Source organism: Sorex fumeus, unplaced genomic scaffold, assembly GCF_029834395.1.
Source record: "Sorex fumeus unplaced genomic scaffold, SorFum_2.1 ptg000044l, whole genome shotgun sequence".
NCBI lineage: Eukaryota > Metazoa > Chordata > Mammalia > Eulipotyphla > Soricidae > Sorex > Sorex fumeus.
The window spans coordinates 52,792,321-52,809,261 of NW_026606101.1; the positions used below are offsets into that span (position 1 = coordinate 52,792,321).

Below are 16,941 nucleotides of genomic sequence, written 5' to 3' on the forward strand. Positions count from 1 at the left end.
TCTCATTAAGCCTGCAAGATTAGGGGAGGCTAGAATTATGCACATTAAAATGGTTCAGGTTGTAGCCAGAGAGATAGAACAGTGGGCAGGGTGCTTGCCTTATACACAGAAGATCCAGGTTGTGTCCCTGGCACTCTGTGTGTTTCCCTGAGCCCTACCAGCAGGGATTCCTGAGTGCAGAGCCCTACGTCTGGTAGGGCATTTACATTGCATTCAGCCCACCCAGATTCAATCTCCAGCAACCTATATGGTCCCCCAAGCCTTACCAGGTGTGATCCCTGAGCACAGAGCCAAGAGGAAGTCCTGAGCACCACCAGGTGTTGCCCTAGAACAGACAAATTAAAAGACTATAAGATTTTTATACACTAGTCACTGTCACTGTCACTGTCCTCCCGTTGTTCATCGATTTGCTCAAGCGGGCCCAGTAACGTCTCCATTGGAGACTTTGTTGTTACTGTGTTTGGCATATTGAATACATCACGGGTAGCTTGCCAGGCTCTGCAGTGTAGGCGAGATACTCTCGGTAGCTTGCTGGGCTCTTATACACTAGTGCTGGAGATAATTCATGTTGTAAATCATGCTTCAGTGGGGTATGTACATAAATGTGTAGAAAAGTCAAATGTCATGAGAAAATAATCCTAATGTCCAATAGGGACTCATGGACCAGGCCACAGAGAGATATCAGATCAACATTTGGACCAAACTTGAGGGTTAGTGAGAGGAAAGAATGGGCACTTGCAGTGTGCATTTCTAGTCAGAAATCTGCTCTCCTCCAACTCGCTAACCACTCTGAACTGTAAAAGAGAATGCCCACTGACCTCATCAGGCTGTTGGAGGAAAATGAACTCCATTACAAACGGATCTTATTTTAATGGGGGTATCTTAACCAACTGCCTACCATATGCCTGATATGGTGCAGTTAACTGTCTTACCTTAATTAATGCAAATTGTAATCATGGGCTGGAATGATAGCATAGTGGTAGGGCATTTGCCTTGCGCACAGCTGCCCCGGCTGACCTGGGTTTGATTCCTCTGCCCTTCTCGGAGAGCCTGGCAAGCTACCGAGAGTACCTCACCCGCACGGCAAAGCCTGGCAAGCTCCCTGTGACATATTCAATATGCCAAACACAGTAACAAGTCTCACAATGGAGACATCACTGGGCCTGCTCAAGCAAATCGATCAACAATGGGAGTACAGTGCTACAGTAATCATGGACCATCTCTGTCCAAGAAGCAAGCCACTTTTCACTCTCCCTGGATGAAACTACTCAATGTTGTATGTACTTTGACCACAACATTTGAAAGGGGAATCAAGAAGAGAGGTTAGCAGTCTTGTTGTGTACATTTGAATGAAAAAAAATCTCTCCATGGGTCTAAAACAGCTCAAACTTTAAATTCTCTCTATTTATATTGCACCCATCCATTCCCACTTCTCATGAATCACGGTATCACTGTCATCCCGTTATTCATTGATTTACTCAAGTGGGTGCCAATAACGTCTCCATTTGTCCCAGCCCTGAGATTTTAGCAGCCTCTCCTTACTTGTCTTTCCCAATGCTGCCATATTGGAGGCTTTTTCAAGGTCAGGGGAAAGAGACCCGTTATTGTTACTGTATTGGGCATATTGAAGACATCACAGGTAGCTTCACAGGCTCTCCCATGTGGGCGGGATACTTTCAATAGCTTGCCAGGCTCTCCAAGCTGTTGTTGTTGTTGCCTACTGTCTGAACCCCATCAAATATGGTGTGGTAATTATGTAAAATGGGTAGGGAGTGTCTTATGATGTGGCCGCACAGTCCAGGAATGTGTTCACTCATATGTGAGGCTCAGCCCGAGTGTGTGGAAAGTGGCCTGAAGTGTGGTGCAGTTGGGTAGTACCCAATCTTATGAATATAAGTGGTTTTGAAAAACTAATCATCAAGGTACAGAGACAAAAATTCTTCAAAACTCTGTTAGATGGACCCAGATATCCAGCTCAATAGTAGAATGCATTCCTTGTATGTATGTAGGTAGCCCTGGGTTCAATTCCAGATACTGAAAAGGGGAAGAAAGCACATTGAAACATTTGAAATATTAAGATTTCTTCTTTGGTATGCTTTCATCTGTTTTATATTTCTTTTTCTTTTGCTTTTTTTTCCTTTTTGTCTCTGCTCTTTTTTAGGCTTCAGGAAAATGCACGGCCACTGTGAGAAAGGAACTCAATGATGAATTCACTGTAGCTTCCCATTCCTGCCAGATTACTCCAGGTACTTGATATATTTAATGGCACTGTCTTGGGGGATAATTAGCTGTTTCTTTGTGCTGGAAGCACAGTATAGACAATATGGCCCTACTTGGAAGGGGAGGTCAAATCTACAGTGGTTATATCATTTGCAGCAATTTGGGAGAAGGTTAAGTAGGGGTGTAGCATAGTTTAAGCTTAGGAGCCGGGCTCCTGTCAGTCTCTGCCTGGTGCTTTCCCTGGACACCTGCATCGGGTTAGCTGTGGGGGTTCTGTGAAAGGACAAAGGAACAAGAGACCTGCCTTTAGCCCCTAGAAAGAAAAAAAAATATGACAGCTTTGAGCTCAGACTGTTGACAAATTGTTAAAATTCTTCACTTTCTTGACTTTCCTTTTCCAGATCTATAAAAGAGGATAAGAGTAATGTTTACGTCTCAATTTTTTTATAGAACAGAACCTAACTGATAGGAGCAATTACAAAACGTATAATTATTATATAAAAATAATAATAGTTAACAGCGAGCATATATGTGTCGAGCACAGTTCTAAGCACATTGTTGAATCCTCATAACCACTCTCAGGCAAGTGTCAATACCCCCATCTTACAGAGCGGAAAACTGAGATCACAGCAGCTAAGTCTCTTGCTTAAGATCCATATTCAAAATTAGCCTATTGGCTATTTATTATATTATTAGGTGATAAAGTAGGTCCTCAATAAACCAAATTCTTTAAGAATACCATTATGGGGGCTGGAGCGATAGCACAGCAAGTAGGGCATTTGCCTTACACGCGACCAAGCTGGGTTCGATTCCCAGCATCCCATATGGTCCCCCGAGCACTGCCAGGAGTAACCCCTGTGCATCGCTGGGTGTGACCCAAAAAGAAAAAAAAAGAATACCATTATGAAACAAAGCTCAAGTTCAGAAAGGTAAATTTGGTCAATTGGTTAGCCTGAGGTGAGCCTGAAAAGCAGATGGCTGCAGAGAATGCAGAATGAGTCAGGGAAATCAGTAGCAAATGCTGCACACACATTTCCAGAGCTTCTAGCAGAGGCAGGACTGGGGTGAGACCAGGTTTTAAAAGTTAGAAGAGTTTCCTGAGCTATTGAGAACCAGGCAGATCCCATCAGGTTGACCAACTGGCCGACTTTACATTTCTGAACTGGAGCTTTGTCTCCTCAGGAAAATGTCCCTCAGTTCACATTGAGCCCCTGCCTTTCCATCCAGCCTCACCTCACCCCAGCACCAGGCATGTTACAGCTAGGGGGAAATACATGCGTACTGGAATGAATTATGGCAAAATTCATCATCCCCTAGGCCAGGATTCAAAGTGTCTTAATTAACACTTAAAAATAAATAATAATAACCTTCCTTTCAAAAAAATCTTTAATGAATTAGCACTGTAGCACAGTCCTCCCATTGTTCATCGATTTGTTCGAGCGGGCACCAGTAACATCGCCATTGTGAGACTTGTTATTACTGCTTTTGGCATCCCGAATACGCCACAGGGAGCTTGCCAGGCTCTGCTATGCAGGCAGGATACTCTCGGTAGCTTGCTGGACTCTCCAAGAGGGGCAGAGGAATTGAACCCAGGTCGGCCACGTGCAAGGAAAATGCCCTACCCATTGTGCTATTGCTCCAGCCCTTAAAGAATTAAAGGAACTAAAATAAGCTAGAAATTATTAGCCACAATGGTATGTCTACAAGGTGTTTCTCGAGAAACAATTGTTTCTCCAATGCCTAGAAAACAGTCTTGCGCTCTTTCTTCTCTAATGCATACGATTTGCTGCAAAATTTATCAAGGTCTTCTTAAATTATTTTACTAATTTGTTAATACTCTCCTTTTGTCAAGGGGAGGGGCCTATGATAACTCATGAGTACGAGTGCCTCGGTTGCATGCACCCCATATCCACAGAGGACCCTGACCTGGATTTGATCCTGAAACACAACATTCAACATTTTAACAACCACAGTTCTCACACCCACCTCTTCACTCTTAAAAAAGTTCAAAGTGCCCAAAGACAGGTTTGTTCTTTAAATTTTCCTTTCACCCCTTATTATCAGAATGTGTTAGATTGTTATGCTTAGGGTCTCACTACGTGAGAGAGGGGCTCTTCTAGGTTTTCCTATGATAGCACAGGAATCAAAGGATTTTCTCTTTTCTTCATATAGATTAGGGTACTGAAATATGAGAAGGGTAAAGAATTGGTTAATCAGAGTCCCAGCCTTTGAGATCTATTTTAAATGTATGGGTAGTTACCATAACATGTTCTTCCTAGAATTGGTGAAATACTTGTTTTAACCTTAGGATTTTAAGAAAACTAGATCATCACCTAACTGCCAAGAGTTAAGGGTGACTCCAAAATATTAAGTTGTACCTATTTAAAAGTTGGCAAGACTTCATGGTACCCTCTCCATGATAGTATCCTATTATAAAAACAAAACAGAACAGGCACCTGAAAAGCTGGTGCTTTCATCACCTCAGGGGAGTTCAGTAAGCCTTTCCTTACTTCGAATGAATCCCTCGAGTGCAGCCTCTAATTAGGAGGGACTCAATGTTAGTAACAGTTTTTGCTCTTAATAGACAGTTTAACTTGTTTTTCTATAAGAGGCATATTCTATGCAATTATGTCCCTCTTGAAGGCCAGACTGATAGTACAGCAGGTAGGGCATCATCCTTGCCCAGGGCGGGCCTGGGTTTGATCCCCGCATCCCATATGGTCCCTCTAGAGAAGCAATTTCTGAGTGCAGAGCCACTGGGTGTGGCCTCAAAACAAAACAAAACAAACAAACAAACAAAAAACAATTATATCCCTCACTATTCTTGTAGAATACCATCATTATTATTTCACCTGAATACAACACTTTTTTCTGCCTCCTGGTAGGGAATGTATTACTTAGGTAAATAAAGTAACTCTACCAATATTTCTTTTCATGTTCACATGTATAAGTGTGTATATGTAGTGCGTAGGTGAGTTTTTATGGGAATTTAAAGGCTCAATATTGATTTAGTAAAGATGTTTACCTAGTAATAACAAAGTTCCAATTTCTTCATCATTTATGATAAGATAGGCAGTATCTTAAGCTCTTTATAAATCTATGAATAACTTTTAAACTTCCCTTTAAATATCCTATCAAAATTGTTTCAGGTGGTGCATGGATGGAACTATGACATATCTTACTTAATTGAGCAAACTAATTGTTCCAAGGAGAATTTTCTATTTCTAACTCCAGAGTGTCAACCCCTTTCGAATGGTGTAAGTAGGCAAAAATATAATTTTGCATTTTGTGTCTAGTATTTACAAGTTGCACTTTGTGTCTAGTATTTACAGTAAGTACTTTGCATGTTGTGTCTAGTATGTACAGGTGTGTGAATTCCAAAACTCCGTGGGAAAACTCTGACAAAAGTTTTAGAAGACTTTCATCTAAATTCATAGTCATCACTTTAAAGGGACTAGGGAGATAGCTCAAAGAGTGAGAAAGCATGCTCTGCATGCAAGAGCCCCGAGTTCAATCTTGAGCGCCAGACAGTACCCTGAGCAGAGCTAGAAGTGACCCTCCTGCAACCAGCTAGCAAGGTGTGACCCAAAAGGCAAAACCAAAAGTTTTATCCACATTCACTTGGGACCTCTAAAATAACTAGTCAGGATGCCTTACCTACTTAGTCAAAGGATCTGTGTAGCTAGTAAGAAAACACTGGTTTTGCATGTCTGCACGAATTCTTTCCCTATATCTCTTCTCACAGAATTTACAGAGCAACCTGGGTGGCCCCTGGACAAACACCCCAATTCAAACTCATCCCTTCTAGTTTTCTCAACCGCCTTTCCCTACTTTGTCTTTTGGGGAGTATAGTAGCACCCAATTGTGCTTCGTGGCTACTCCTGACTCTGTGCTCAAAGACTGCGCCAGCAATATTCAAGGGACCATGCAGTGCCAGGGAGGGAATCCAGGCCTCGTGCATGTAAAGCATATACCTGATCCATTGAATGATCTCTCTGACACCCTACTTTATCTTAGTGACTCGTTTTTAGGATTGTGACTTACTATTTGATTTTGTTTGTATCGTTTGTTTTGTTTGCTTGTTTGGGGGCCACACCTGGCAGTGCTCAGGGCTTACTCCTGGCTCTGCACTCAGGGATCACTCCTGGTGGGACTCATGAGAGCTTTTGGGGTGCGGGAGATTGAATCTGGGTGACATATGCAAGGCAAGCACCCTAACTGCTATAGACAGCTCCAGCCCCTATAACTTGCTATTTGAATGAAAATTATGTTAAAATAGAGTATCTTAAGGAGGTAGCAGCCAGTGCACTTTAGGATAGTTAAGACGTGATGACCTAATCTATCTTCATTTTTAGCAGAAAATTGTGTTTTAAGCAGGGGATTAGTGCAAAACCTTTAATCTAGCTATTCTGCTTCAAAAGTCTATTACATGATAAATCCAAATCTCAAATCACTAATTTTGGTGTCATTAACAGAAAAGCATTGAAAATAAATATTTACAATATTAGAGAAGGATGAAGTAAATTAGAGCATATCCATACCTATGATACAGTCATCAAAAATGTTTTTATCAGTGACATCATGATAAACTAAGTTATGTAAAACATACAAAAAAAGGAGTATATAAAACTATTCAAACTGATTCATTCCAAAATGAACATAAATATTAAAAGTGATAAAAACAAGTATGCCAGTATCAGAGTCATAGTACATCAGGCGGGGTGTTTGCCTTGCACACAGCCTGTCTGGGTTCTATCCCTGAACATCACCAGGTGTTACCAAAAATAAATAAATAAATAAATAAATAAAAAGCAAGTATGCCGGTATATAAAGTATAGTTAACATTTAATTGGCACTCTGTTTTTTTTTTCTGATTCTTTACATATTTTGGAAATCTTTTTTTTATTAGTGAAACACCATGGGGTACAGTTGTAGACTTACAAATTTTTGTGCTTGGGTTTCAATTATACAATGATCAAGTACCCATCCTTCCACCAGCGCCCATCCTCTACCACCACGGGTTCCAGCATCCCTTCCATCCCCCATCCCCCCATCCCACCCTGCCTCTGTGGCAGGGCATTCCCTTTTGTTCTCTCTCTCTCCTTTTGGGTCCTGTGGTTTGCAAGAGAGGCGTTGAGTGGCAATCATGTTTGGTCTATAGTCTATTTTCAGCATGCTTCTCCCACCCTGGGAGGATCCTCCCAATACCCTTTATTTGGTGCTCCCTTCTCTATCTGAGCTTCCTTTTCCCCTAGTACGTGTGGCTGGCCTCCAAGTCATGGAGCAAAATTCCTGGTACTAATCTCGGCCACTCCTAGGTGTTAGTCTCCCATTTTGTTACTTTATGTTTCCCAGATGAATGCAATCTTTCTGTGTCTATCCCGTTCTTTCTGACTCATTTCGCTTAACATGATACTTTCCATGTAGTACTACTTGTATGTAAATTTCATGACTTCCTCTTTTCTAACAGCTACATAGTACTCCATTGTGTAAATGTACCAGAGTTTCTTTAACCAGTCATCTGTTCTTAGGCACTGAGGTTTTTGGGGGGTTTTTTGTTTGTTTGTTTTTAATTTTTTTATTTATTTATTGAATCGCTGTGGGAAAAGTTACAAAGCTTTCAGGTTTAGGTCTCGGTCATGCAAATATCAATCACATTTCCCTTTACCAATACTTATTTTTCACCACGAAGAACCCCAATAAACCCCCAACCCCCACCCCCACCCCCAATGCCTGTGGGGCAGATGAATTCTAGTTAACACTCTATCTACTTTGACTAGCTTCACTGTTTCGATAAAAGTTGCACCATTATTATTTAGACTTTACCCCCCCCCCCCAAATCAGCCATGCTGAAAAAGCATTGTGAAATGATTTGCTTTCTACAGCTGGGTTCAAGAATTAAATGATGTTGCGTGGCCGCCATTGCGGCCGTGCAGTTTTGGATTTCTGCTATTTTACTTATTAACCCTGGAAGTATTTCTACTGAGAGTCAGATAATTAAGAGATTGGTTTCTATGCTCTGGAGTCATGGCCGTGCTGGAGAGCCGCTCGTGGGGGGCAACTGGTGACCTCGGTAGGGCGTGAAGGACGGGCCGGAACGCCCCCGTCCCATGAGGTTTCAGACGCGCCCCATCCCCGGTTCATACCTGCTCTCCACAAGGCTCCCGTGTGGCCGCCATCTTTCTTTCCAGAGAGGAGAGGGCGAGTGGGGACTCAGGTTTTTTTCCAGATTCTGGCTATTGTAAAGAGTGCTGCAATGAACAAACAAGTGCAGATGTCAGTTCGACTACATTTTTTTGCCTCTCTGGGATATATTCCCAGGAGTGGTATTGCTGGGTCAAATGGGAGCTCAATTTCTAATTTTTTGAGAATCGTCCATACTGTTTTATATATTTTGGAAATTTTTAATATGTACATATTATTAATTAACATCATTTTATGAAAAAAGTGCTATCTGAGTTGGAGTGATAGTACAGCAGGTAGGGCACTTGCCTTGAATGCAGCTGACCCAGATTCAATCCTCAATATCCATATTGGTCCCCTGAGCCCACCGGGAGTGATCCCTTAGTATCACTGCATGTGGTCCAAAAACAAATACAAAAGTACTATGCAAAGTGAAATAAGCAAGACACAAAAGAAAAAATATTGCACAATTTCACTTAGATGATATATCTAACATACACAATTTCATAGCAAAAAAAAAGTAGATCAGAGTTTACTAAGGGCTGAGAGAAAGAAGAATGGGAATTTTTTTTTAATAGAAAATAACGTTTCTGGGGCCAGAGCAACAGTACAGTAGGTAAGGTGCTTGCCTTGCCCTACCTGCTGTGCTATTGGACCCACCCTAGGTCCAATCCTTGGCATCCCATATGGTCTCCTAAGGTCTTTTAGGAAGAATTTCTGAGTGCAGAGCCAGAAGTAACCTCTGAGTATCACCCGGTATGACCCAAAAACAAACAAACAAAAAGAATCTTCCTGTTATAATGAACACTTTAGGAAGTAGATATCAATAGTTATGCAAAACTTTGAATATATTTCACGCCACTGAGTTACATACATTAAAATAGGTTGTAGCCAGAGAGATAGAACAGTGGGCAGGGTGCTTGCCTTGCACACAGTGGACCCGGGTTGAGTCCCTGGCATTCCACTTGTTGCCCTGAGCCCCACCAGGAGGGAATCCCTGAGTGCAGAGCCAGGAAGAAGCCCTGAGCACAGCCAGGTATGCCTAAAAAACAAATAATTATAAAGAGAAGATAAAAGTGGGGCTGGAGCAATAGCACAGTGGGTAGGGCGTTTGCCTTGCACGCGGCCAACCCAGGTTCGATTCCCAGCATCCCATATGGTCCCCTGAGCACTGCCAGGGGTGATTCCTGAGCGCAGAGCCAGGAGTAACCCCTGTGCATTGCCGGGTGTGACCCAAAAATCAAAAAAAAAAGAGAGAGAGAGAGAGAAGATAAAGGATAATGGTTTGGGTTGGAGAAATAGTTCAAAGGTCAGTGCGCATTCTTTGAATGTAGGAGGCCTGGGTTTAATCTTCAGCACATCCTGAACCCCTGACCATTACAGGGAGTGACCCCTGAGCCCTGAGCCTCGAGTACTGGTGGGAGTGCACGAGTGAGGAACATAAAATGAACATACATTACAAAGAAAATAACGAAGGGGTCAGAGCAATAGTACACAGAGCAGTTAAAGGACACAAAATAATCTACCTACAAGGCCATTTCCTTCAAATGCTCTCCAAGGACCAGCAGTATGAGTATTCTGAGGGAGTTTGTTAGCCAAGCAGAACCTGGGACTCCACCCCATGCCTACTGAATCAGCATCTTCTCTGTAACAAAATTCTCAGGCAATTTCTGCATCATAATTGAAATGCACTTCTACAAGAGGTTTTCTATTCTCTCCCCCTCCCAACTACATATTGGCATCACCTGACTACTTGTAATAGATGCCTGTTATCAGGGCTCCTCTCCCTTGACCCCCCTGACCCCCCTCCCCGCCCTAGACTTTTTGATTCAACTGATCTGGAGTGAGTCACAGAGTCCGAAGGTCTCTAAAATTTTTCCAGTGAATCAAATGTGTTGCTGGTAGCTCTTGGCAGCTTCCAGCATCCTTCTCCCCATATGAAATGAAGGTATTATGAATGTGGTAATCCCTGCATCCTTTAAAAATATGACGTTCAGGCTGAAGAAACAGTAAAGAGTTTAAGGTTCTTGTCTTGCATGAAGCAGACTCTGGTTCTATCCCTGGCAGCACATGTGGTCCCTGAGCAGTGATTCTTTTTGTTTGTTTGTTTGTTTGTTTGTTTGTTTTCTTTTTGGGTCACACCTGGTGATGCACAGGGGTTACTCCTGGCTCTGCACTCAGGAATTACTCCTAGCGGTACTCAGAGGACCAATGGGATGCTGGGAATCGAACCTGGGTCAGCCGCGTGCAAGGCAAACGCCCTACCAGCTGTGATATTGCTCCAGTCCCTGAGCAGTGATTCTTGAGCACAGAGTCAGGAGTTCATCCTGAGCACAACCAAGTGTGGCCCAAAAATGACCCCCCACAAATGACATTTTTTATATATGTGCTTCTGTGTAAAAAAAAAAAGTAAAACATTTTAAAAAGCACATACCCAAAAGACGTCATTAGTATAATTAGTGTATTTCCTTCTGCTTGCTTGCTTGCTTTCTTTCTTTCTTTTCTTTCTTTCTTTCTTTCTTTCTTTCTTTCTTTCTTTCTATTTTCTTTCTTTCTTTCTTGGTGGGGGAGAGGTGGAACTGGAGGATGGGTGTAGGAATATGAATAGTTGTCAGTGACATTTTTGTTCTTTAATAGTTGTAATTAATTACATGCTGGGATGTAATTAATTACATACTTTTTTTTTCACCTAAGAATGTTCCTATATCACTAAAGCTCTTGATAAACTTCTCTGTAAATAACTAACATTCTAGTGAAGATACCACAGGGGTTTTGTTTGTTTGGGCTTTTGGGTCACACCTGCAGTGCTCAGGGCTTACTCTTGGTTCTGCAGTCAAGGACCACTTCTGGCAGTACTTCGGGGACCATATATATGCCAGGGATTGAATCTGGGTTGGTTGTGTGCAAGTGCCCTACCTGTTACACTACCTCTCTGGTTCCACCATCATTTGTTGTTGCTGTTGTTGGATTTTTGATGTTCTTCTTTTTTATCATTTTCCTTTTTTTACTTTGTAAGTTGTTTCCTTTTTACTGTTGTTATAATTAATAATTCACTAAACATTTTAAAAAATAAAGGTGTTGGGGCTAGGTAGATAGGACAGGGTTCACTCCTGACTCTGATTCAGTCCCTGGCATTTCATTGCTCCAAAGCATCTCTGGGTCTAATCCTGCAAACCCCTGAGGCACCACCAACTGTGATTGTGATGGGACCTGACTCCACAGACCTGAGCAGCTCTGGCACTGAGGCAGGGTTAGTTGGCCAAGAGTCAACAGGAGTGCCCCCACACAGGGGGCCCTGAGCACTGCTTGGAAGGCTCCCTCTGCTAAAAAAAAAAAAAATTCAAATAAATATATAGTCTATTTTTCTAGATTTTGGTCCAGTTCAACACAAACTTAGAATAAATTAGAAAGAAAAACATTTACATTATCACATATCATAATAATTAATTTGAGAATTGGCAAAATATTTTATTTTAGATCTTAGCTAAGAATTTAGAATGTCATTTAATCAAGTTTTATTTTACATTTACACTTATAAAGTTATTTGATTTTATTTATGTGTATATTTATATAGATTCAGTACCTTGCTCTCTATACTTATTTCTATATTTTGTTCAGTTTTGTTTTGAGTAATTAAGAAATAAATTATTTTGTTTTATTTTAATCTTCTTGTAATAAATTATTAGTATACCCAAATGTATTATTTTAATAATACAATCACTTTATTGAATTCTTATTAAGAAACTGTTATTAATTCTGATGATTTTTCTAGGTATTAACATTACCTTAAGCAAATAATATCTTTATGTCATTTTCCAATACTTTTGTTCTTTTTCCTTGTTTCAGTGAGTTTGACCAAATTTCTCGAGTTGTTTTTTAAACGATTACACCACTTTATTCCTGATTTTACTATAAGTACCTCTAGAATTTTGTCACTATGTATATTTGTTGGGTTTGAGGTAGACACTTTGCTGTCTTAAGTATTCTGACATTCCTGCTTTAAAGAGTTTGCTTTGATTTGTTTTTAAATTAGGAACGGATTTTATACTTAGCAAGTGCTTTAAAATATGCATGTAATTATGATATTTGTCTACCTTCTATTCAAGTTGTTTTGACATCTTTCTTAACAGTAATGTCTAGATTACTAAAGTTTATGGAGTAGCACTTAGCACTGTAGCACTGTCCTCCCATTGTTTATTGATTTGCTCGAACGGGCACCAGTAGAGTAGCTTGTCAGGCTTTGCCGTGTGGGCATGATACTCTCGGTAGCTTGCCAGTCTCTCTGAGAGGGGTGGAAGAATCGAACCTGGGTCAGCTGCGTGCAAGGCAAACACCTTACCCACTGTATGTGAATTCTATTTTCTTTTCAGGTTTGATAGAGCTTTATAAAATGAATTAGGTAGTTTGCCATTACATTCCATATTCCGAAGCAGTTTGTGGAACATTGAAACCTATATTTACGTATTTTTATTTGTTTGGTTATGTTTTATATCTTATTGCTATCTCATTTTATGTTTCTATGTGTATGCAGATGTGTTGGTTACTGCTTTTAATGTTATTGGTCCAAGTGTTTCTAGGACTTTTTGTCGTTAGCCTATGCTTTGTTTTGTTTTCTATGCAATGATATATCGAGCTGACATCACACTTTTAATTTTACTAATTATAAAGTTTCTTTTAAAAAGCTTCAAATTTTTGCACCTGTGTGCTTTTTTAAATGCAGGCTTCTGGTGAGTGTAAAGATAATGCATCCGTGAATACCAATCTAAAAGTTGACCACATCTCACAGAAGTGCCAACTTTTTCCAGGTATGAAATTGTATTAGTTCTACAATAGTGCAAACAGTGGGCTTGTTTCTTCTTGGAAATTATGCTTCGGTTCCCATGATACATCACAAATCCTTTATGACCTTATTGTGGACACTATGCCCCACTCTGACCAGCTGTGCTGATAAGAAGATAATATAGTGATAGAGGGGAAATGCAGAAAAACTGGATCCCAGGTTCTGTGCTAATTGAACTTCCTTAGATACAAGATCCTCTGTGTCAGGTGGTGTCCAACTGGTAAGAATTGTCTCTTTTTTCTTTTTGAGGAGTGTTGGGGGTGGGGGTTGTTGGAAATTGATTTCAGGATTTCACACATGCAAATAATGTTTTCTGCCATTGAGCTGCATCCCCTTCCTAAATTTTATCATTTAAAAAAATATTATTGAGGGCTGGAGTGATAGCACAGTGGATAGGGCATTTGCCTTGCATGCTACCGACCCAGGTTCAATTCCCAGCATCCCATATGGTCCCCCGAACACCACCAGGAGTAATTCCTGAGTGCAGAGCCAGGAGCAACCCCTATGCATCACTGGGTGTGGCCCAAAAAGCAAAAAATAAATAATTAACTAATTAATTAAAAAATATTATTGAGGTACCAGGGTTTACAGTATTGTTCATCATGCTTTTCATGGGTATGTTATTCCAACCCACCAGATAACCTGCTTCCTTCTACCCTTGTTCCAAGGACCTTACCAGCAACTCCACTTCTCCCATCTAAGCTCCGTTCCTTAGACAAAAGTTCTGCTTACTTGGATCATTTGCTGTTCCCTTACTATGTTTCTCTTTTATCGCATTTTTAAGCATTCCAAATAAAATCTCCTTTTTCAAATTGTAGTACTAGAAATCAAACCTAAGGCCCCATATAGGCAAGGCAAGTGCTCTACAGCTGAACCATGCCCCTGGTCCTGAATAAAATTACTTAACTTTTTCTAAAAATAACATACAACTTTTTCTGCATGTTATTATTAAAGAAGAGAATTGGTGTAAATTTATGATTTTCTTGTTTGGTTGGTTGGTTAGTTGGTTTTGGATTTGAGGTTCACATCCAGTGGTGCTTAGGACTTACTCGAGGCTCAGTGCTCAGGGATCATTCCCGGTAGGGCTCAGGGGGCCATATGGGATGCTGGGGATAGAATCCAAGTCGACCACATGCACAGCTTAAGTGCCCTGCCCACTGCATGTCATTCCAGCTCCTACTCTGCATTTTTTATAGCAAGAGCTATCTTTTCTCACAGGTAAGAAATAATAGTCCAGGGGGGTATGGTGCCACCAGCAAGTCAATCTGTACCTGTGAGGCAAGTGCATCAGCAGCCTGATGGTGCCTTCCGACTTCCAGATACCCCTAAAATGCTGCTGTGCCTTTGGCCAGACCCCAAAAACTTGGGGAAAAGTTTACCAAGAAATTAAATAGCCAAAAGTTAGGTATGTGGGAGACACACTCACAAACCACCTTCAGCTCAGCTATATGATTGGAGGCATGGCCTCTCTGGTTCCTGATCGAACTGCCTAACGGTCATGATCCCAGAGACTCAGAAACAAATCTCGAAATGCATCTGGTCCCTGCAGTAGGTTACTGGCGCTGGGCCACCCCAGGTGGGAATAGATTTTGTACCTTGGCCTGTTCCCCCTGGCAGCCTGGTGGTCGTCATCCTCCAGAGGCCACTGGACAGTCAGGTTTGGGCCCTCAGTGATGAGTCACATGGGGCCTCATGGGATGTGGGTGGAGCCAGCCCTTTCCTCCCCATCCCAACAGGACCCTGAGTCGCCACCCATAAATGGCCTCTCTGGCTCCTGATCAAGCTGCTTAACAGCCATGATCCAAGAGACTCAGACACAAATTTCAAAACCCAACAGCTCTTAGCAGAAATGCGTCTGGACCCCGCAGTAGGTTACTGTTTCCAGGCCACCCCAGGGGGGAAAGGGTGCTGTCCCTCCACCTGCTCCTGGCCGCCATCTGCCAAAGGCCATTGAACAGTCACGTTTGGGCCAGCAGTGATGAGACTCGTGGGGCCTCACGGGATGAGGGTGGAGCCAGCCCTTTCCTCCCCATCCCAATAAGACCCCAATTCGCCGCCCACTAACAGCCTCTCTGCTCCTGATAAAGCCGCTTAATGGAAATGGCCCCAGAGACTCAGAAACAAATCTCGGAACCCAGCAGGTTTGGGCAGAAATGCGTCCAGATTCAATTGTTAAAATTTTAGAATTTCAAAATTGTGCAGCCACTACTGCAGCTGCACAACATCATATGTTATTCATATCCAACAATAGAAAACAAATTACCTACTGTTGCCTTTTCAGCACATTTGAGTGTTGGGGTAAAATCCCAAATAATAATGGTGGGGTCTAGTGTCAAAATATTGAATGTGATCAAAGTAGAGAGAGAGTAATATGGAGGTCATCTGCCCCACAGTTAGGGGGAGGGTGTGGGATGGGGGTATACTGTGGGTTTTGGGGGGGTGGAGAATGGGCACTGGTGAAGGTACGGGTGTTTCATTGTATGACTGAGAGTTAAACCGGAAAGATTTGTAACTGCTCTCATGGTGATTCCATAAATAAAATTATAAAAAATGAAAAAAAAAGAAATAATAGTCCATGTTCCACAAAGAGGAGCATTACTGAAGCAGCCAGCTCATAGGACTTAAGATTCTCATTTTAGAGAGTCGTTCCTTTAACCTATACATTGCTTTTAGCAGTTTCCATCAAAAGTACAAAAACTTCGGGAAATATAGTATATTTACTGAAGGATTAATACTTTCTGATTGAAAGTTCCGCACCAGGCTCCGAGGAGAGAAAAAGAGGAAGGGCAGAAGGTAAAGTCAGTCAACCTGCCCACACTTACTCTTGGGCTGCCCTAATGCCCTGGAGAAATAAGGGAGATGGATGAAGTGAGTGTACAAGAAATTCTAGGATAGGTTGCTACTTTAGTGCACACCAGGACTAAAATCCTGTCTCTTTCAGAAGAGGATCCTCTACCACCACCTCGAAGGATCTGTGTTGGCTGCCCCAAAGAGATACCTGTGGACAGTCCCGACCTGGAGGAGGTTCTGAATCATTCTGTCAGGAAGTTGAATGCAGAGAATAATGAGGAGTTCCTTTACAAGATTGATAAAGTGAAAGAAGCAAAGGTCCAGGTCTGTAAATTATTCTAAAAACAAAAAACAATGGTTTTATTATAGTCTATGTGCAAATTGCTTGCTGATTTTGCTGTTGGTCTTGGCTCTAAATTGGAAAAATGGTATAGCTGGTAATGGGATTTAGTAGATTTCAAATTTTTATCCCAGCCTCATTGTGTGTTTGGTGTAGGATCTTGAACTACTCATTTAGAATCATTTTCTATCTATAAAGGACAGGGTGAGAGCCTGGAGCAATAGTACAATGGGTAGGCATTTGCCTTACATGCGGCCAACCCTTGTTTAATCCCCAGCATCCCATAGGGTCCCCCCAAACACCACCAGGAGTAATTCTGAGTTCAAATCTAGGAGTAATCCCTGTGTATTTTTTTTTGGAGTGGCCCCAACAAAAAAAACAAAAAAGATAGGTGAGAATCAAATAAAATGAGCTTTTCAACTAAGAACTTGTATACTCCAAAGTGCTATGTAAATACTAGCAACTGTTACATAATTAATAAAATTCAAGCCACCAAAAACTAAGGCTCTGTTTATGCCATTGTAGATGATGCTGTCTCTCACCACTACTTGATACCTCCTGCTCTGCC

The 16,941-nt window shown here is 41.5% G+C and overlaps 1 protein-coding gene across 1 annotated transcript in view; it reads left to right on the forward strand.

Annotated features, from left to right (window-relative positions):
- The window catches only part of KNG1 (kininogen 1), a 31,483-nt gene that overhangs the window by 6,088 nt on the left and 8,454 nt on the right, over positions 1-16,941 (forward strand). The window contains exons 3-7 of the mRNA XM_056121134.1: positions 2,162-2,246; positions 4,073-4,245; positions 5,370-5,477; positions 13,124-13,208; positions 16,185-16,357. Coding sequence (XP_055977109.1) covers positions 2,162-2,246; positions 4,073-4,245; positions 5,370-5,477; positions 13,124-13,208; positions 16,185-16,357 — 624 coding nt within the window. The remainder of the gene's footprint in view (positions 1-2,161; positions 2,247-4,072; positions 4,246-5,369; positions 5,478-13,123; positions 13,209-16,184; positions 16,358-16,941) is intronic.